At 37.7% G+C, this 20,966-nt stretch overlaps 1 protein-coding gene across 4 annotated transcripts in view; it reads right to left on the bottom strand.

Annotated features, from left to right (window-relative positions):
- Positions 1 to 20,966, bottom strand: part of LOC140511435 (WD repeat-containing protein 19) — an 88,538-nt gene that overhangs the window by 7,793 nt on the left and 59,779 nt on the right. For 3 of the 4 annotated variants that reach the window (XM_072620500.1, XM_072620501.1, XM_072620502.1), the window contains 4 exons: positions 12,158 to 12,226; positions 11,061 to 11,138; positions 5,875 to 5,971; positions 1,548 to 1,672 (listed from right to left, as the gene is read on the bottom strand). In XM_072620500.1, coding sequence (XP_072476601.1) covers positions 1,548 to 1,672; positions 5,875 to 5,971; positions 11,061 to 11,138; positions 12,158 to 12,226 — 369 coding nt within the window. Of the gene's footprint in view, positions 1 to 1,547; positions 1,673 to 5,874; positions 5,972 to 7,935; positions 8,895 to 11,060; positions 11,139 to 12,157; positions 12,227 to 20,966 lie in introns of those variants that run through there. The other variant, XM_072620503.1, reaches the window with a different exon arrangement.

Raw genomic sequence — 20,966 nt, 5'->3', positions numbered from 1 at the left:
CAACTCTTGAAGTGTCACCTGACACCCATGGTATTGGCTAAAACAATTAAAAAAAATAAAATGACAAAAGTTAGAGGGGCTGTGGAAAAACAAATAGACTAATGCACTGTTGACAGAGCTGTGTACTGGTCCAGCCATTCTGGAGAACAATTTGAAATTATGCCCAACAAGCTATTAAATTGGACATACACTTTGATCTAGCAGTACCTAATGGCATTAGGTCTCCACGCTAAAGAGATCAAAGAAAGAAGAGTCAATGAAAGAATGAACATTTACCATGTTTTACGTGCTCAGCTCTGGGGATACAAAAAGAGGCCAAACGCAGTCCCTGCCTTCAAGGAACTGATCATCTAATAGAGGAGACAGCATGGAAACACATATATACAAGGAAAACTAAATACTGGATAATAGGAAGTAATCAACAGGGGGAAGGCATTTGAATTAAGAAGGGTTGGGGAAGGCTCCAGTAAAAAATGGGATTTTATTTGACCCTTAAAAGCAAGCAGGTCAGCAGTTGGAATGTAGGCGGGAGAGCATCCCAGGCATGGAGGACAGCCAAAGAAACTGCCAAGGGCCAAGAGATTTGAGCATCTTGTTTGTGGAACAGTCAAGAGGCCAGTGTCACTGGACTGAAGAGCACGTATGGGGCACGAGATGTAAGAAAGCTAGATAGGCATAAGGAGGCTAGGAGATGAAGAGTTATAAATGTTAGAGCATTTTGTATTTGATCCTGGAGGCAATAGGAAGCCACTGGAGTTTGTTGACTATTAGGAGTGAAATGATAAGGCTGTACTTTAGGAAAATTACTTTAGTGGCTGAATGGAGGATGGATTGGAGTAGAGAGAGACTTGAGGCAGGCAGACCCACCAGCAGGTATGAGATGAGGAGGGCCTGCATTAGAGTGGTGGCAGTATCAGAGGAGAGAAAAGGGGTGTACTCGAGAGATGGGTAGTAAGAAAGCTATAAAAGGACTGGAGGCGACAAGAGGGCATGAGAGCTGTCTCCAAGTATCTGAGGTTGTCCTATAGAAGACAGAGAAGACTCATTCTGCTTGGCATCAGCGCAGTGGGTGGTAGTCTCTGAGGGGCAGATTTAGTTTTGATAAAAGGAAAGACTTCCTAACAAGTAGAGCTATTTTGAAAGTAGAATGGGCTGCTCTGGGAAAGAACAAGTTTCCTATCACTGGAAAACTTGAAGGGGAACTTGAATGACCTCCTGCTAAGAACGTTATAGAAGCAGTATTTGCTCAGGTATGGATTGGACCAGATTCTATATTAATTCAGCAAGGAGATGATCTCTGAGGTGCCTTTAAACTGAGATTTTTATTATCTTATTCTGTGCCATGGATGAGGAAGCTAAATGTCTTAGATGTTAATGGACTTGTCTAAGATCACACAGGTAGTTAGTGAGTCTAGAACCTGGCCATTGTGGCTCTGATCGCAGTGTGCTTTCCACTAAATTATCCTTCATCATTGGTGGGAAACGAGAGTGATTGTGCGCAAATGTGGTCTTAAATATTCGTCTCATTCAATACGTTTATACGGTACCTTCACTAACACATAGCTGTGCAGAATCATAAGATTGGTAGCCATCTCAGAAGGAATTTTGATTTTCTGGGTTTTCAATTCTGCGTACATACTGAAGAGAACGTCGTGTGCATTTCGATAGTTTCCTTGGAAAAAAGTAAAGAATACAAGACAACAAATTTATAAAGAATGGAATCTAAAAATTGGGGGGGAGGGGAACAGGTGTTTTTTCATTTTACAAATGAATTAATTATTTATATGTTCTCATTGTGCTAAACGTTTTAGGTGACGATCAAATAGACATGTTATGGTCTTTCCCTCTATGCATACCCTAAATGAAATAATACCACCAAACAATACAATACAATTAACTGTAAGAGAGTGGAGAGGAGGGAGGAAAGGAGCATTTATGTGGCACCTATAGTATGCTGCAAACTGTGCTAAGTGCTTTAATCTCATTTAACCCTGGGAGGTAGATGCTGCTATTTCCCCATTTTACGGTTAAGGAAACTGAGGCAAACAGAGGTTTTAATTGACTTGTCCAGGGTCACACAGACAGTAAGGGTCTGAGGAAGAATTTGAATTCTATAATACAATTGTCAATAGTAGAACAGACAGTAAGCATTATGAATTTGTTCAAAGGAACTATTCCTTTGGGTTGGGGTACTAAGGAAAGACTTGACAGAAGGGTTTGGAATTGCGTTGAGCCTTGAAGAATGGGTATGAGCTGGGCAGTTAGAGAGGAGGAGGGAGGGCTATCCGGGTACGTGAAATGTTAACTATCAAATAAATGCTCCTAGGAATAATTAAAACATTTTCTATGATGCTAAATTGATTTAATCTTTGAAATCTAGAAAAAAACTTGTAGAATGATAAAGTTGGGAGATGTTGAGCTGGGCAAACTTACAGCAGAAACTGTGGCACATTTTCCCTGGTGGGAACAGGGGAGGGAAGGCTGGTCTGTTTGGAGAAAGCAATCTTTTATCTTTAAAAAGCTCCACTTTTTTTTTTTCGGTAGGGGCAGTTCTGTTTTTAGGGATCTTAGATCATGAATGAGGCATAATCTAATTGGCATTGTTGTTCACTTAGCTGTAGGATGTACAGTAAGACATCTTGTACCTTCAGAGGTAGGAAAAGTAGTATTCACCAATCCTCTTTGGAGGATAAAAAAATGAAGACTAGGTAGTGAGGTTCTTTCTTGTGCTGATTCCGGTGTACAGGGAATTTTGCATCCTAAGAGTTTATCTTATCCGAAACCACAAAAGGGCAAAGGAAAATAAATGGAAATGACTGGCTTCTTTGCAGCTTCCACCCAGTGCTCTGGGTTCTGCCCTTTGGGATCAAGCAGAACAAGCCTAAATCCCCTTATAAGGATAGCCCTTCCAACACTTAAAAATAGACCCTCTGTGTCCCTTCAATGTCTTCTATTCTCCAAGCTGGACATCTCCAGTTCATTTAAGCAATCCATGAATAGTTTCATTATCTTGGCTGTCCTTTCCTAAAATGTGGGGCCTAGAACTGAATACAACATTCTAAAAAAAATTCTGACCTGGGTGGACTCAGCCTGTATTACACAAATGCCCATTTTTTTCCCTCAGGTTCCAAGGAAGGGGCTCCACAATTGAGTCTTAGGTTGTTATTTCTCTAAGAAAGGCAAACTCTTTGTAGAAAACTGTAATTTTCTTACTACATGACCACAGGAAAGTTCTTCTGGCATGCTCAGATCACTTCTACTCTCTCCCCCTTCCAATCAAACTGGTCTTCTTGCTGTTCCTTGCACATGGCTCCATCTACTACCTTTGTGCCTTTTCCTAGGCTCTCCTTCCCTCTCCATGCCTGGAATTTACTGTCTCCTCATCTCTGCCTCTTAGAATCTCTAGCTCTCTTCAAGCATTATCTCCTACATGAGGCCTTTCTGCTATTGCACATGCTAGTACCTTCCTTGCACTCCAACTTTGTATTTGGAATTTGTTTCCTCTGATAGAATATAAGCTGCTGCTTCTTCTTCCTTTTCTTCTTCCTTGTCCCGCCTCCTCAATTTCCTATATGGACGGGTTCAGGCAATCTGCTGGCCCCTGGCTCCCAAGGCCTCACTACGATGATGCTTAACTTAGATTAGTCTAACCCACTGAAGCTCAGAACCCTCACGTTCAAGAGATCCATCAGTCTCAGCCTACCCTTGAGGGCAAGGACTATTTAACTTTTGGTTTTGTATCCTCAGTCCCTAGCACAATGCCTGGCACATAGCACTTCATAAATGCTTGCTTAATTGATTGTTTGCCATCAAATTAGAGTCTGTGATGCTTAGTTTAATTGTATAGCCTCAGCTAAGCTTTTTTATCCCATGTATTACAAACACTCATCTCACATATACAGTCTCCAACCCATACTTCCTGTTTGGACAGGTAGGCAAGGTAATCGGTCACTCGGGAAGATATCCCAGTAAGGCAGGCTACAAGCTCCTTTCTGATAGGCCAAACTTAAATCTTAAGGTTTTCCAGAAATGAATTAAAGTCACCACCAAGATGTGTGCCCTGTCATCTTTGGAGAGACATTTTATATTCTGTTCACCTACCCAGGGAAAGTGTAAGTCAGAATACAGCAAAATTAAGTAAAGAGAGAACAGCTCTAAGACTTGGGCTCAACTACCTTTCTTATTAATTTGGTGATCTCAGAAAAGTCACCTCACCACTCTGTGCTCTGGTTTCTTCTGAAAAACAAGGGAGTTTATCTAAATGACCCTTACATTCCTTTCCACGCCTAAATCTTACGGCCAGAGGACAAAATCACTGTCCATCCAACAGCCATTTCTGGCATCAGTCCAAGAGACTAACTCAGCAGGCTGACCTCCAGCTGTATGTCACAGTCTGCATTTTTCCTCAACTCTAATATGGCTGGTTAGAACAGTCTCTCTCATATTTTTACGGATTTCACAGAAGAGGTTTCCTGCCTTAAGGGTCCCACATTCCGTACAGCCACTGAAGACAAACTGTGAGAGGGGTGAAGTGGGAGAGTATTGAAGGGGGGGTGATGTAGCTGTTGTTGGAGAGAATCCCCAAACTGACTAGTAGAAGTTGCATACAATCCCTCTTCTTATCCTCTGCTTTGCTGATCACTAACACCTAGGATTCAAGCCAAAACCCCTTGGGAGTTTTACTCCAGTGCCCTTTACTTTGGATATCAGTTGAGCTGGACCAGAAATAGGTTCCTAGTTGGTCTCCCCCTGTCTCCCACAGATACCATATCGATATGCCTAAAACAGATTTGACCATTTTCCCTCCCCCATAGACAGACCATCAGCAGTTTTCTATCATCTCTTGGGAAAACACAGTCTCCTCAGCCTGGCATTTAAAGCCTTCCAAATCTACCTCTTGCTTATCTTTCTAGTTTTATTTCATACTACTCCTCTTTACCCACTGATAATTATAAACTTTATATTGTTCGACGCCAAACTATAATGATAAGACTCCCACATGGAGTCACTTCGGCTTAGTGGTCCTAATGCCCATAGAGACACATGAACAAAGCATACTGTCCATTTTTCCACTGTTCACTCTTTATCAGGCAGACAATGTTGCAGTTCTTTGACTGGATACACTTTTGAGCTGTTGCCTTAATTAATGTTAGATCTTCCCACCAGTTTGTGGAACTGATAAAATCTCTCCCTACCTGAACTTTACCCAGGCCTGGCATTGATAAGGAATTCTACCACATCTGGGTCCAATTAGGAATGCCCTCTCCCACATCTGGCACCAACTACCTGTTCTCACCCATGCCCATTCTTAGGGCACAGAATCTTGCCACCTGATTCTCAGCTTTGAGTGTACATGGGTACATTGGCATCCTTCCAAACGTTAAAAGAACCAGGGAAAGATGTTTCATTTGTTAAGGGTTATTTCCTATGGTGGATATATAGAAAGTGAGGGTTAAGAATTTCACAGGATGAGTGTAGCTATAATGTTAAAATTATAAAGCTATCACAATATTAAAGTTGTGAATTAATATAATGCAAAGGAATAAACAAGTATAAGGAGATAATTTCCAAATCCCAGTAATTTCAAATCTTATAAAAATCTAAGTAGGCTACAAATCTTAAATAAATGATTCAAATTCAAACTGAAATGAGTTTTGTGTTATTTGCATGTTACTCCTCAACCTTACCATGTAAACAGAGAGATGACTATGGAGAAAGGGATTGTTCAATAACACATGAAACGAGATTGTCTTGTGCCTGGAAAGAGGCCTACTTTGAACATACTTCTCGCAATCTAATATGCAATTCTTACTGAGGTATAAAATTAAAATGATGTTACATCAGTAAAAACAGTTTGAACCCTGAGGCACTCACCTGCAGATTGTTCTTCTCTGGCAATGATAATAGCCGTCCTAGCAGCTTCTCTGTATTGTTTTAGAGCCATGTATAAGCGGAACAGATACTTGGCATCCTTGATTAGAATCACACAATAGAAGCTATAACTGGAGAAAATGTCACTTCCTTTACAGATAATTAGCTAAAAGCAAAATAGCTAGAGATCAAATGAAAATGTTGCAATTCAGCTGGAATAACATCTATTGACAAATAGCTGAGAATCTGTATTGATTACAGTTAATTTGTCAAATGTTTTAGAAACAATATCCCAGCTAGTATATATCTATGCTTTCAGAAGTGTATCGTTTTATATTATACTTATCTTTGCAAATAGTTTAAAATTAATTGATCCTGTGAAAATTACATTTCACATGTAAAATTTATTATTCATTCTTCATCCATTTATATTTATATCCTTCTAGTATTACATTTATATTCTCTATCCATTATGCTGCATAAGAAATGATGAGCAGGATTATTTCAGAAAAACCTGGGAAGACTTTATTGCCAGAGACTTAGATCAAGGCAATAATCCAAGATAATTCCAAAGCACCCATGATGAAAACTGCTATCTACCTCCAGAGAGAGAGAACTGATGAACTCTGAATGCAGACTGAAGCACACTTTTTTGGATTTTATTTTTTTATTTTGCAACACGGCTAATACGGAAAAATGTTTTGCATGACCTCACATGTATAATTGATATTCAATTGCCTTCTTAAGGAAGGGGTAAGGATGGGAGGGAGAGAATTTGAAACTCAAAATTAAAATTTTTTACATGTAATTGGTAAATATTTAACAAATAAAATGATTACAAACTATATAATAAATTCAACATGTCACTTTCAAAATTGTTGTGCTTCTTCCTGAGCTGCTTTTTTTTCTCTACCTTCTCTTTATGGGGGTCACTCATGCCGGCCTCCCACGCTCCTCACATTCTCCAAACCCAATTAAAATAAGAAAAAAAAAACACCTTTTATTCTTAAAGCAAATAAAATAAAAACACTCATAAATCCAAGGTGTCTTCTGCACCCTGAGTCATTTTACGTCCTCTAGAGACATGACGGGGCAAGCTCCGATCAGAATTCTTGCCTTCCAGAGATCTGTACAAATTGTTCTCTTGCTTCTTCCTTTCACTTTGCATTAGTTCACACAAGATTTCCTAGGATTTTCTGAAAACCTTTCCTTCTTCATTTCTCACATATTTCATTCCAGTCTTTACCACAATTTGCTCAGCCATTCCCCCTTACTTTTCAGCTTTGCTTTTCATTTTGTTCCCTCTCATCCCTTCAGCACCTACCTTCCAAAGGCGGAGTTTATTTGGCTAGAAACTATTCCCTCCCCACTTGGTTGGTAAGTATTAATTCTCCCTCCCCATAACCCTCCATCCTCTCGTTTCCCAATTGTGCTGGATATACCTCGACGCAAAACCGTCTGGGTGTATACGCATATGTTTAACCCTCCTTTTGTCCATGTCAGATAAAAGTGAAGTTATTCTCAGCTTGTGTCACCTGGGTTTCTGCATTGAGCTTCACCTCTGGAATATGTCTATGCTAAGAACTTCGGTACATTTCAGCCACTATACCTCCCACCCCCATCTTTGAAGTTCAGAATGCTGACTCTTCAAGGCCTTCTATGGCCTCAGGACAGAGTGCTACAGTTCTCAGGTGCTAGGGCAGGGTGGAACCTGCAGCCTTGAGGCCACATGTAGTCTTCTAGATCCTTACATGTGGTCTTTTGACTGAATCCAAATTTTACAGAACAAGGCCACAAGTAGCCTCAAGGCTACAGGTTTCCCACCCCCGGCCTAGGGCATCCCAGTCTGAATGATATCATGCCTAGACTGATCACTGCCATTCCTGGTTGCTTACAAAGTACACACTGTGGAATTCTGAACTCGACTTTCTTTTTTTAAAAAATTTTATATATATATATATGTATATATATATATACATATATATATACATGTATGTATATGTATACACACACACACACATATATATAATTTTATTTTTTCCCAATTAGGTTAAAACAATTTTTAACATTTTAAAAAAGTTTTGAGTTCCAAATTCTATCCCTCCCTCCTTTCCTCCCCTCCCTACTCCTTGAGACAGGAAGCAATCAGATGTGCAATCATGTAAAACATTTGCACATTAGTCATTTTGTATAAGAAGACTCGAATAGAAAAAAGAATGAAAGAAAGTGAAAAATAGTATGCTTCAGTCTGTAATTCAGACAATATCAGTTCTTTCTCTGGAGGTGGACAGTATACTTCATCATTTGTTGCTTGGGATTGTCTTGGATCATTGTATTGCTAAGATTAGCTAAGTCATTCCCAGTTCTTTGTGGTACAATATTGCTGGTACTATATGCAATATTCGCTTGGTTTTACTCACTTCACTTTGCATCAGTTCATGTAAGTCTTTCCAGGTTTTTCTGAAATCATCTTGTCAGTTCTTATAGCAGAATAGTATTCCATAAAAATTATAGATCACAACTTGTTTAGCCATTCCCCAATTGATGGACATCCCTTCAGTTTCCAATTCTTAACCACCACAAAAACAGCTGCTATAAATATTTTTGTACAAATAAATCCTTTTACCCTTTTTTTTTTTATGTTTTGGGGATGCAGACCTAGCAGCGGTAAGCACAGTTTTATAGCCCTTTCGGTATAGTTCCAAATTGCTCTCCAACGTGGTTAGATCAGTTCATAACTCAACCATTAGTGCATTAGTGTCCCAATTTTCCCACATCCCTTCCATCCCTTGGACTTTCATGTAGGAGGTTCCCTACTCTTGCTGCTTCCAGATGTAGAATAATTCAGGCTACAGATATTTCTTTTCTTTTTTTTTTTTTGAGTACCAACAGTCAAGCTAAAGTTTATTGACAGTCTAAGAACTGTGGTTCTTAACACCTCTGCCTTCTTTTCCTTTTTCTTTCTCCCTGTCTTCCAACTCCATGCTAGAAGAGGCCAACATCTGACACACATATATGTGAAACTGTAAAATATAAAGTTCCATATATCAGTTCTTTCTCTGGAGGTGGATAACATTTTCTTTCATAGGTCCTTTCGAGCTGATTTGAATATTCGTATGACTTAGAATAGTTTCATCATCCACATTTTCACTTTGAGCAATATTACTGTTCATGTCTACAATGTTCTCTTAGTTCGCTTGTTTCACTATTCATTATTTCATTCAGGTCTTTCTATGTTTTCCTAAAATCAACCTGCTCATCATTTTTTATAGCACAGGCATTTCTGACCCATCTTCAGTCACACTGACACTATTACAGCTCATTCACCTGGCTTTCCTATTCCTCATGGCTTTCCAATTTTTTTTTTTACTGTAGTTTGAAATGAATGAAATCACAATAGCTTTCTCATTGGATTTCTTGACCATTATTTGGTCTAATGCTATTTTAAGATTTTTGCTGAAATAGTGATGTGAGAGCTGGGCTAACTGCCATCTTAACACAAATTTTCAATTTTTTCTGTTTTTATTTTGTTTTTCTTTTCTTAAATTCTGAATTTAAAAAATATCAAATAAAATTAGCATTTTGAAATTCATTGTAAAACAGAAGGAATAACTTTTATATAAAACCAAGAATATCTACTAATTTGGGTTTGACTTTATAAGCATATAAAAATTCAGTATGTAACTTCAAAGTTGTCCTGTTTGTCTGTCTGTGAGACCTTCTGGCCTTCCTTCTGTTCTCTTCTCAGTTTGGAGAGAAGGGGAATCCTAATCCTAGTCCCTCTCTCTTACTGAATTATTTCTTAAAGTCTTCTTTGTTTAGCCAGTTTCTTGTACTTGGGCAGATGGTGGTCCACCAAGGCACTGTAGTTCATGTCCAATGGTTTCGTGATACACTCATGCACCAGCTCTTAAGGCTGTCTATCTTAGCTGGTGTCTGAGTCTGGGCCTCTGCTGTGATCTCTCTCCACCCAGCACAGAAGGAATTATGCCATGGATTGTCTTCATGGCTATAATCTGCTAATGTTTTCAATGGGAGCTACAAAGGTTTGTACCTTTTAGGCCATCCTTAACTTCTCTTCTCCCTCAACCCTCCTATCCAATCATTTGTCAAGTGGTGTTATTCTGACACCTACAACATCTTTCACATCCATCCTTTTCTCTTGATTCAAACAGTCTGTAGCCTAGTTTAGGCACTCATCACTTCTCACCTGGATGACTGAAATAGCTATTTAACAAGTCTTCTTCCCTCTAGTATCTCCCCTCTCCAATCCATCATGCATATGTGCCAGATTGATATTACTCAAACATAGATCTGACCACGTCACCCTTTACACAAAAATTTTCAAAGGCTCCCCTTACTACTTTTATGATAAAATACAAACTCTTTAGTATGACATTCAAATCACTTCAAATTTATTATCCAGTTACCTTTCTATTCTTATTTCCATATTATTCTCCTTCACTCACTCTCTGCTGTAGTCAAACTGGCCTGCTAGTCATTTCCTGCATACAACATTCCATCTTCTGTCTCTGTGCCTTGCTCGTTGTCCCCATGTCTGGAATGCTCATCCTCCTAATTTCTGCCTCCCTAAATCTGTAACTTGGGTGCTGTCTTTTACATGATACCTTCTCTTATCCTCTAAGTAATGGGATTTCTTTTCATAGAAATAACTATTTTTTTTTACATATACTTGGGAATATGTTGTACTCCTTCAATAGAATGTAATTCTTGAGATCAGGTGATTGTTGTTGTACCCAGAACCCTGTACAATAACTTGTAGATAGCGGATACTTCATAAATAAATTTGTTGAATAACTCAGTACTTTTCCTTAATAATATGTGTATTTATACTTTATGCTCTTTCTGGAATGTTTCACTATGAATTCTCAGTGAAGGAACAGAATATATCCTTGCCAGACAGTATTCTGAATTTAAAATAACATATGCTTTTAGCATAATTAGCCTAATATTTTCTGATATTTTTTCAATAGGATTACCCTTTGAGCCAACCATCTCAGTATTATCTAGAAGGAGATTTCAATGTATATCATAAATTACAGTATCTATTCTAAATTACAATTTAACAAAAATTCTTCCAAAAGCTAAAGCACAGAAAGAATAATGAAATAAAATCTCATAATAAGCAAGATTTTTAAAAAGTTCAGTAAAACAAATGATTGTAATACCTTAGGCATACCATCACTCTCACCCAGGAGAAAGTCTATTAACTGATTAGTTAAAACTTCATCCTTAGCGTGCCCAATCTATTAAATAAAATCAAAGAAAAATATAAATCTCTTTTAGTACATTATCATATAAAGTATGCAGAAAAGTATATTAAGATATCTTCATTATTACATATTTCATATCTCCAAGTAGCAGACATAAAGTATTTGAAAAAATCTTATTTAGAATAATTGACTCTATATAGACCATACAGTCCTAGAAGTTATGGAATATTAGGGTTGGAAAGGAAATTAGACATCATCTAGTCCAATTTTCAGTTAAGAAAAATGGTGCTCAGAAGGGTCTAAAGGATTTGCTCATGACCACACAAGGAGTTAGCAAACTTCATGGTAAAGTGTGAACTAGCAGTCAGCTCTTATGACTTCCCGACCAATGTTCTTCCCCACTTCCCCCTACCACACAGCCTCTTCTCCTTGAGGACAGCACCCAGGAGCTCTCCTTCCACACATAACACTCAGCCTATAGTGTGGCATTCTCTCAAACACTCTGCTTGAATACACTGTGATGTATAACAAATGCTAAAATGCAGGTTCAAAACCTTTGAATTTTCCTAGAAATGGATAAAAAGATTAAATGACTAATTATAATATGGCTAATTATATGTTAAATGGTAATTATAATATATAATGCCAAATATTAAAATACCAATAGATTCTATCTTAAAACTGTCTTACTAGGTCAGACCTTGACAGATTTGGGAAAATTTTGACAAACTTTAGATCTCATGTGAAAAAATTTGATATTCTTCATTAACTTGAAGAAGGATTTGAGTGGGGTAGTGGATACAAAGCTGGTCTCAGAGTCCAGAAGACCTTGATTAAAAAGTCCCACCTTTCATACAAACTGGTTGTGTGACCCAAGGCAAGTAACTTCAACTCTCAGTGTCCCAGGCAACTCTCTAAGACTATAGATGGCAGAGTGCTGATAGACATTGGGAGAGAAATTTCCTCACCAAGAATTTCCTACATCAGTGAAATCTGAGGTCTAGTATAGCCCACATGCCCTGAAGAACATTAGCTTGAAAAAAGTTACTTACTGTTTCAATTGCCATTTCTATTGCCATATTATCTTCTGAGTTTGGGCATTTCAAGAAATGTTTAAGCGCCTGAAAGAAAAGGAGATTGACAAGGGTGACCTTCCAAGCCAGTAACTAAATGTTAATATGTAATAGCAATAGCAAAAATACATCTTTAGTTAGTTTTATTATTGTTTAAAGTTAAAGGTATAATCAATTCGTTTTAGAAAATGTGTGGAAATTTCAGCTACAAATTAATAAACTAAATTTTTAAATCTAAAAACAAGATTAATTTTGCTCCTTTACTAGTCAAGTTAAAATCATTAGTATATTATTTAAAACATGAAACAATGATTCTTTTTAATTTAATTTTTTAAATTAATAAACAATTATTTTCTTTCTCCATCTCACTCACACCCCTTTGGGAAAAAAAAGAAAACTAAATACATCTATGCACAAACACACACACACACATAACATGGTTCATTTAATCTCCTTGTCAGAAGGTAAACAACATCATCAGTTTCTTGGAATCATATTTGGCCACTACATTAATCAAAATCTTAAGTCTTTCAATGTTGTTTGTATAAATTGTATTACTAATTTTGTTTACTTTGCATCAATCATATGAGACTTTCCCGATTTTTCTGGTACCATCTCTTTTGTCATTTCTTATGGTACAACATTATTCCATTAAATTCATACACCATATTTTGTCAGCCATTTCCCAATTAATGGGAACCCTCTTAGTTTTCACTTCTTTGCCTATAGATGTACTACTATATTTTAGCATATATGGATCCTTTTCCACTTTCTTGGATCTCATAGGAGTAAAGTAACTTTGGAAGCATAGTTCCAAACTGAGAAGCAATACTTTGAAAAACATTACCAAGGATTTGCAGCTTCATGGCATTTTGTATTTTCCTTCCTTTTAAAAAATACTCTGTACAGACATGCACAAGAAGAAAGGAGGATTTCCATACATATAGCAAAATACAAAAAGAAGATTGTATATGAAACCATGAATCTCCATGTCATGCAGCTTTTAAAAATATGCATATATATATAATAAATTCCACAAATTACTTTCAAAATGTCCTGCTTGTCTTTACTTCCTTCAGTTCTATTTTGTGCATTTAAAAAAATATTTCAATAACTATCTCTCTGCATTATACTACTGATACCCTCTTCCTCCAATTAAAAATGGGGGGGGAAAACCCCTTCTGTCAAATAAGCTTAGCTGAGCAAAATGAACCCTCATTTGGCCATGTTAAAAAAAAAAGTGTCTCTTTCTGAAGTTTGTTTCCATCATCTGTCAGGAGGTGGATAACGTGTTTCATCATGGCTTCTTTGGAGAAATGATTGGTCATTGCTTTGAAAATAGTTGTCATTCAAAGTTATTTTTCTTTACAATATTGTCCTTACATAAATTATTCACATGGTTCTTCTTAGTTCCCTCTGTATCAGTTCATACCACTTAGACTTTTCTGAAATCATCTCTTTTATCATATGTTATAGCCTAATAATATTCCATTATACTTATATAACAGTTGGTTAGTCTAGTTCCCAATGATGGGACATACTGTGGCGCACCCCTGCCCAGTTTACTTTTTTCTCCTTTTGGGACCAAATCTCCAAAGCTGAAATTTATTTTGCTTATAAAAACTCCCTCTCGGTTACTTTCCTCCTTCTTCACCTTGCCCCTTTCCAATTTGAGATACTCTGTTTGTTAAATCTTCCTGTGTCATTTCAAATAAAAGTGAAGTTACTCTAATGCTCATTCTCCCTAGACTTTCTTCCATGTTTGTGTACTCTTTTCACGTACATCAATTATAATAAATAGCAAGTTCCAACTTTTTCTTCCTCTTTGATACACTAGCATATTTCTTTTAACTTCCCTTCTCTTTCTTCTTTTAAAACCCTCAGATGATAACCAATCTACCCTGAAAGGACATCTCTTTTACTTACTTAACTCCATGAGGACCCCTTGAAGTCATTAAGGTTCTTACAGGAAAAATACATATACAATAACAATATTGTAAAGACAAAATACTTTGAAAGATTTAGGAACTCTGATCAACACACAATAACTAACCACAATTCCAGGAGACTCATGAAACATGCTGCCACCTCCAGAGAGAAATGATGGACGCAAAGTACAGACAATGACATGTTCTTTTGTTTGCTTTGATGTTGGAGGAATTGGTTTTGCTTGATTATACAGGTTTATGATGGCTTTTTCCTTTCTCAGTTGGGGGGAGGAGATGAGGGATAAGAAAGTAAAATAAAATTGAATTAAAAAAAGAAGACATTGAAGTTCTGAAATGGGAGTTGTCCTCCCATTAATAGAAAGTTAGTACTCATCATCATCATCATCATAGATAGCCTCTTCCAGTTGTTCAAATAGACTCCTTTCTAGGTTTCTCTTGATTCTTCTGTTATGTTTCATAGTTACTACTCAGCTCTGGGCTTGTTATCAGAAGAGCTTGAAAATTCTCTAATTTCTTAAAGGTCAATTATTTTTCTCCATAGGCTTATACTCAACTTTGCATGGTAAGTATTCTTGGCTGTAAGCTTATTTCTTTGGCCTTCTGGAATATTGTATTCGAAGATTTCCTTTTGTTTATGGTAGAAGGTCTGGGGGTTAGGGCCTCTTTCCACCACCTCCTCTGCCCTGTACTTGTGGTTCCTTAGTACTTGAACTAGCTCTTTCTAGATGCTTTTCTGGATGTATTTTTTTCTTTGATATTGGAGCTCTGGATTTTGGCTATGATATTTCTGGGACTTTACCTTTTGGGGTTTCTTTGTATTTTCACTTTGCCCTCTAGTTCTAATAGATCTGTGCAGTTTTCACTTAATTTCTTGAAGTTGTCCAGGATTTTTTAAAATCTTAATTTTCATGGAGCCCAGTGATTCTTAAATTATCTCTTCTTGGACCGTTTTCTAGGTCAGTTATTTCTGATATTAGGTACGTTATATTTTCCTTTTATTTTTTTCAATATTTTATTTTGTTCTAATAGTTCTTGTCTCATGGAATCACTGAATTCTGTTTGGTCTATGCTAGTTTTTAGGGAGTTTTTTTACTTGAATGAGACTTATCAATTTCTTTTCTAAGCTATTCTTTGCCCTTCTCTTTTCTCTAGATCTTTCATTTTCTTCATCTCCTGCTTCATTCCTTTTAGATATTCATATAGTCCTACAGGAAAATCAAGTTGTTACTATCTCCTTTTGAGAGATCTCTGGATCTACAATAATTTTTTGCACCCATTGGTATGTTTGTTTTACTTCTCAAACTGGAGCTTTGTGTGAGGGCCAGACCCTACCCCTGCCCTTGCCCCAGTCGAGCTTTTAGGTGGGAGTAGTTAGCTCTGCTAGGTATCCCCTTAGTTCTGCTATATTTCTTCTCTGATCTCTGCATCTGGGAGTTAGGTCCCTTCATATCTTGGATATTCAGACCTCTGCATCTTCAGGCACCTCTATAGCATGTTAGGATGGAGTGTGAGGAACCTCAGAGCTTCTGGGTGCCTGGGCTGTAATGGTCTGAGCACCGCTATAGCATACTGGTCCCTTCTACTCCTTGGGGCCTTCAAAGGTTTCAGAACGCCCTGGGGTTTTCTCATGGGAGTTCTTCACACTGCTGTCTTCAGATCCAGAACTCAGGTCATGCAAAGAAGCTACAAGTTTCCTTTTGGGGCTAGTGCTGGTTTTGCTAAGGGCCCCACTTTCTTACTGTCTGAGGGTTTTGGGATGATTTTTTGTTGCTGTTCTGGGGGTGGAAGAAATAATTTACTGAAGCTTCTCATTGGATTTCTTGATCATTCTTGGTCTGGTCTGAATTTCAAGTTTTTGTTGTAGTAGGAGTGTGGGAGCCAGCTGGTGTGCCTCTGTTTAGGAAACCATCTTCACATTTTACATTTTTCTCAGTGAACACACAGAATAAATAGTTTCTAAAAATGTCCCAGTCACAACTGGTGCCTACAACATAATAGATGCTTAATATTTTCCAAGAAGGAAGTAACTTGGAAAATGGAGAATCTAATTAATATGCTGAAGATTTATGTTTCTTCTGACTTTTGATGCTAAAGGATGTTAAAATGTTTCCTCATTTTGAAAGGCATAATCCATAATTGTGTTGTTTCAATTATTCTACAAAACTTACTCAGCAGTTACTTCTAGGCACATGGTACTTAAGAATAATAGGAGATCCAAGGAAGTATCACACTGTTCCTCTTCTCAAGGAGTCTAGAGTCTAACTGAAGAAATGCACTCTTTGACAATAAAGTAATAAAACTATTTTAGAAATCTAGAATGATCATTTCATCACTTTAAAGTTTAAAGTTCCACTTATGAAAAGTTACATTATAGTTTAAAGCAGTATATAACTTCAGCAAATTGTACTTATTTATAACAAATACTATAGCACTTCAGAGAATTAGGTAGAATTTGATTGGTAGGATTTTTAGAGAAAGGAATGAGGAAGGCCTATCAGTTGCAGGGGACAGAATAAGGAAAGAATGAGATGTGGTTATGAGATAGTGAGTTGGAAACTTTGGTAGTAGCAGAGGGTTCACTGTCAGCAAATAGTATAATATTAGATTCTCACTCTTCCAAACCTTTTCCCCCCTCTTTAAGTTGTGAATCCTAGCAGATGACAGATGACCTTAACTGTTGATTTACTAAGATTTGTCATCTGCCATACATTCTCTGAATTCCTTTCTTATGCTTTTATCTTCTCAATGCCCTCACCCATCATTTCCTTCCATCCCAAGAAGCACAGGTACCTTTCCTCCTTGCTCAAGTTAACTAATTTATCTATATTCTCAATCCCATTCCCTTCCATTTTCTTTATGATTATTCTCCATCAATCTTAACTGATCTCCAGCATCTTTAATCTTTTTTTCTCTACTGGGTCCCTCCACTCAATCTACAAACATATTCAAGTCTCCCTTACCCTTAAAAAAAATCCCTTCCCTTGACTCTTACCTTCAAGCTGTCAAGTTTTCTCCCTTTTTCACTACCAAACTACTACAAAGAATATTATTCCCTTACTAGTTACACTTTCTCATCAACCATTCATTCTGCAAATTCCTGCAGTTCATCTTCTGTTCCCAGAACACTACTGAAAGAGTTCTCTTCCAAAGACCTTGTTAACTAAATCTAATCATTTTTTTCTGTCCTTATCTTCCTTGACCTCTCTGAAGCATCTGACACAATAGACCCTTTCTTCTCTTGGCTTCTGTAACATTTTTATGGTTCTCTCCCAACTCTCTGGTCACTCATACTCCCCTGGGTCCCTTAAATAGAAGTGTTTCCTAAAGTTCTGGCCCTGGGTTCTCTTCTATACTCTTTCTACACTCTTATCTCTCAGTAATTTCCCTAATGTTAGGTCAAAGAATTGGGATGTCATTTTGAAGGCAAAAAAACATTACTCAAGTTTCCTGAACAATATCAAAGAAACTCAGCATTAGAAAGGAGCTCAGGGCAACCTGGTCCAATGCATTCCTGAACAAAAATCCCCACTATAACATAACTGAAAAGCCATTGCCTGAAGACTATCAGTGGAGTCTTCACTATCTCTCAAGAAAGCTCATTCTACTTTTGTATAACTCTGATTGTTAGGATGTTTTTTACTTATGCTGAGCCAAGATTTGCTCTTTTCAAATGTCCAGGGGGCAGAGCCAAGATGGTGGAGTAGAAAGACGCACATACTCTAGCTCTTCCCCCACAGCCCATAAAATACCTGTAATAAATGACTCTCAACAAATTCTGAACAGCAGAAGCCACAGAACAACAGAGTGAAGAGGTCTCCAGCCAAAGGTAACCTGGAAGGCCAACAGGAAAGATCTATCCCACAGGATGCTGAGCGGAGCAGAGCCCAGCCCTAGCTGCGCAGCACTGGGAGGAACAGGACCAAGGATTCTGGGGCAGAATCCTCAACAGGGAGGGTCTCAGACCCCTCAAGCCACAAGTGCCAAAGAAAGCTTCAAAGGTCAGTGAGAGGGCTTTCCCAGCTGGGTGTGAGAGGAGCAGGGTTCCCCCTAGCACTGGCCCCAGGTAGTAGTGGCAGGAGTGATGGTGGCAGCTGCAGTGTCCATCTGTGAAGCACTCAGCCTAAAGACCCTGGGAGAATTGAACAGCTGATCTGAATCTCAGCCCTGAGCATGGTCCTGGAGTGAGCAGGAGCACTAGGACCCTCCTCTTGACAAAGGATTCAGAAGGCTGGGAAAATGCCCCAAAAAGGGAAAAAAAAATAAGACCATGAAGGTTACTTTCTTGGTAAACGCTTATTTCCTTTCATCCTTTAGGATGAGGAAGAACAATGCATAACTGTCAGAGGAACTCAAGGCTTCTGCATCCAGTACCTCCAAAATGAATATATAATGGGGCTCAGGCCATGGAACAGCTTGAAAAATGAATCAACAGCTTGCTAAAGGAGCCCCAGTAAAATGCTGAGGAAAATAACACCTTTAAAAATGGCTAACTCAATTGGAAAAAGAGGTCCAAAAAGCCAATGAGGAGAAAAAGGCTTTAGAAAGCAGAATTAGCCTAACGCAAAAGGAGGTTCAAAAGCTCACTGAAGAAAATAGTTCTTTAAAAATGAGAGTGGAGTTCAGGGAAGCTAATGACTGTATGATAAACCAAGTAGTTACAAAACAAAACCAAAGGAATAAAAAAATATAATATAATGTGAAATATCTCATTGGAAAAACAACTGACCTGGAAAATAGATCCAGGAGAGACAATTTAAAAATTATGGGACTACCTGAAAGCCATGATCAAAAAAAGAGCCTAGACATCATCTTTCATGAAATTATCAAGGAAAACTGCCCTGATATTCTAGAACCAGAGAGCAAAATAAATATTGAAAGAATCCATGGATCACCTCCTGAAAGAGACCCCAAAAGAGAAACTCCGAGGAATATTGTGCCCAAATTTCAGAGTTCCCAGGTCAAGGAGAAAATATTGCAAGCAGCTAGAAAGAAACAATTCAAATACTGTGGAAATACAATCAGGATAACACAGGATCTGGCAGCTTCAACATTAGGGGACTGAAGGGTTTGGAACAGGATGTTCCAGAAGTCAAAGGAACTGGGATTAAAACCAAGAATCATCTACCCAGCAAAACTGAGTATAATAATTCAAGGGAATAAATGGTCATTCAGTGATATACAGGGCTTTTAAGCATTCATGATGAAAAGACCAGTACTGAAGAGAAAATCTGACTTTCAAAGACAATCAAAAGAAGCAAGAAAAGGTAAACAGCAAAGAGAAATCATAAAGGACTTTCTAAAGCTGAACTATTTACATTCCTATATGGAAAGAAAACATTTATAACTCTTGAGACTTTTCTCAATATTTGGATAGGTGGAGGGATTACACACACACACACACACACACACACACACACAGAAAGAGAGCACAGGTTGAGTTGAATCAGAAGGGATGATATGTATAAAAAAATAAAATTAAGGGGTGAGAGAAGAATATATTGGGAGGAGAAAGGGAGAAATGGAATGGGGCAAATTATCATTCATGAAAGAGATAAGAAAAATGCTTTTCAATGGAGAAGAAAAGGGAGGAGGTAAGAGGGGAAAAGTGAAGCTTACTCTCTTCACATATGGCTTAAGGAGGGAATAACATGCACACTCAATTTGGTATGAAAAATCTATCTTACACCACAGGAAAATAGGTGACAAGGGGATGAATGAGGTGAGGGGGATGACAGAAAGGGGGAAAATGGGAGAAGGGAATAATTAGAAGTAAAAACTTTTGGGGAGGGACAAGGTCAAATGAGAGAATACAATAAAGGGGGGACAGGGTAGGATGGAGGGAAATATAGTTAGTCTTATACAACATGACTATTATGGAAATCTTTTGCAAAATGACACATATACAGCCTGTATTGAATTGCTTGCCTTCTCAGTGGGGATGAGTGGGGAGGGAGGGAGAGAAGTTGGAATTCAAAGTATTAGAAACGAATGTTGAGAATTGTTATTGCATATAACTGGGAAATAAGAAATACAGGTAATGGGGTATAGAAATCTATCTTGCCCTTCAAGAAAAGAGAGAAGATGGGGATAAGGGAAGGGTGAGGTGTGATAGAAGGAAGGGTACATTGAGGGAAGGGGTAATCAGAATGGTGTTATGGGGTGGGGGGAGGGAAGAGATGGGGAGAAAAATTGGAACTCAAAATTTTGTGGAAATGAATGTTGAAATCTAAAAATAAATAAATAAATTTTAAAAACAACAAAAAAACCCCCAACAAATGTCCATCCTTAGCTTCCATTTCTGCCCTCTGAGGCTAAACAGAACAAATCTAATCTTTCTTCCATGTGACAGCCCTTTCAAATACTTGGGATAACTATTATGTCCTTCCTAGGTCTTTTTCTCCAATATAAATATTTCCAGTTCCTTCAGCTGATCTTTATTTGCTAAGATCTCAAGGCTGTTCAATCTCTGATTTATCAATATTCTTCTTAAAATTGTGGTATCAATTATTTGGATAAAAGATGACTCTCTGGAAGTTCCCCTTCCAGAGGGAAGCAATATTACGAGAAATACAGGCAATGTAAAAACAAAAGATATAAATAAAAATTATTTAAAAACAAAGAAGCAAAAAATGTACTAATTGGGCCCAAATGTGATCTAACAAGGGCAGAATTCAGTAGGACTCTTTCCTGCCTAGTCCTGGAGTCTTTGTCTCTCTTCATGAAACCCAGATGTCTAACAATTTTACCAGGAATCAAAGTTCAGTTCACTTTCAGCTTTTACCAATTTTATTCCAATCCTTTTTTTTCCTAAATTTGGATATATGTCTACAGTACCTCTC

The sequence above is a fragment of the Notamacropus eugenii genome, chromosome 6, assembly GCF_028372415.1.
Source record: "Notamacropus eugenii isolate mMacEug1 chromosome 6, mMacEug1.pri_v2, whole genome shotgun sequence".
NCBI classification, from domain to species: Eukaryota; Metazoa; Chordata; class Mammalia; order Diprotodontia; family Macropodidae; genus Notamacropus; species Notamacropus eugenii.
Note: the sequence above shows the minus strand (reverse complement) of the source record. Positions and strands in the feature narration are given on the sequence as shown.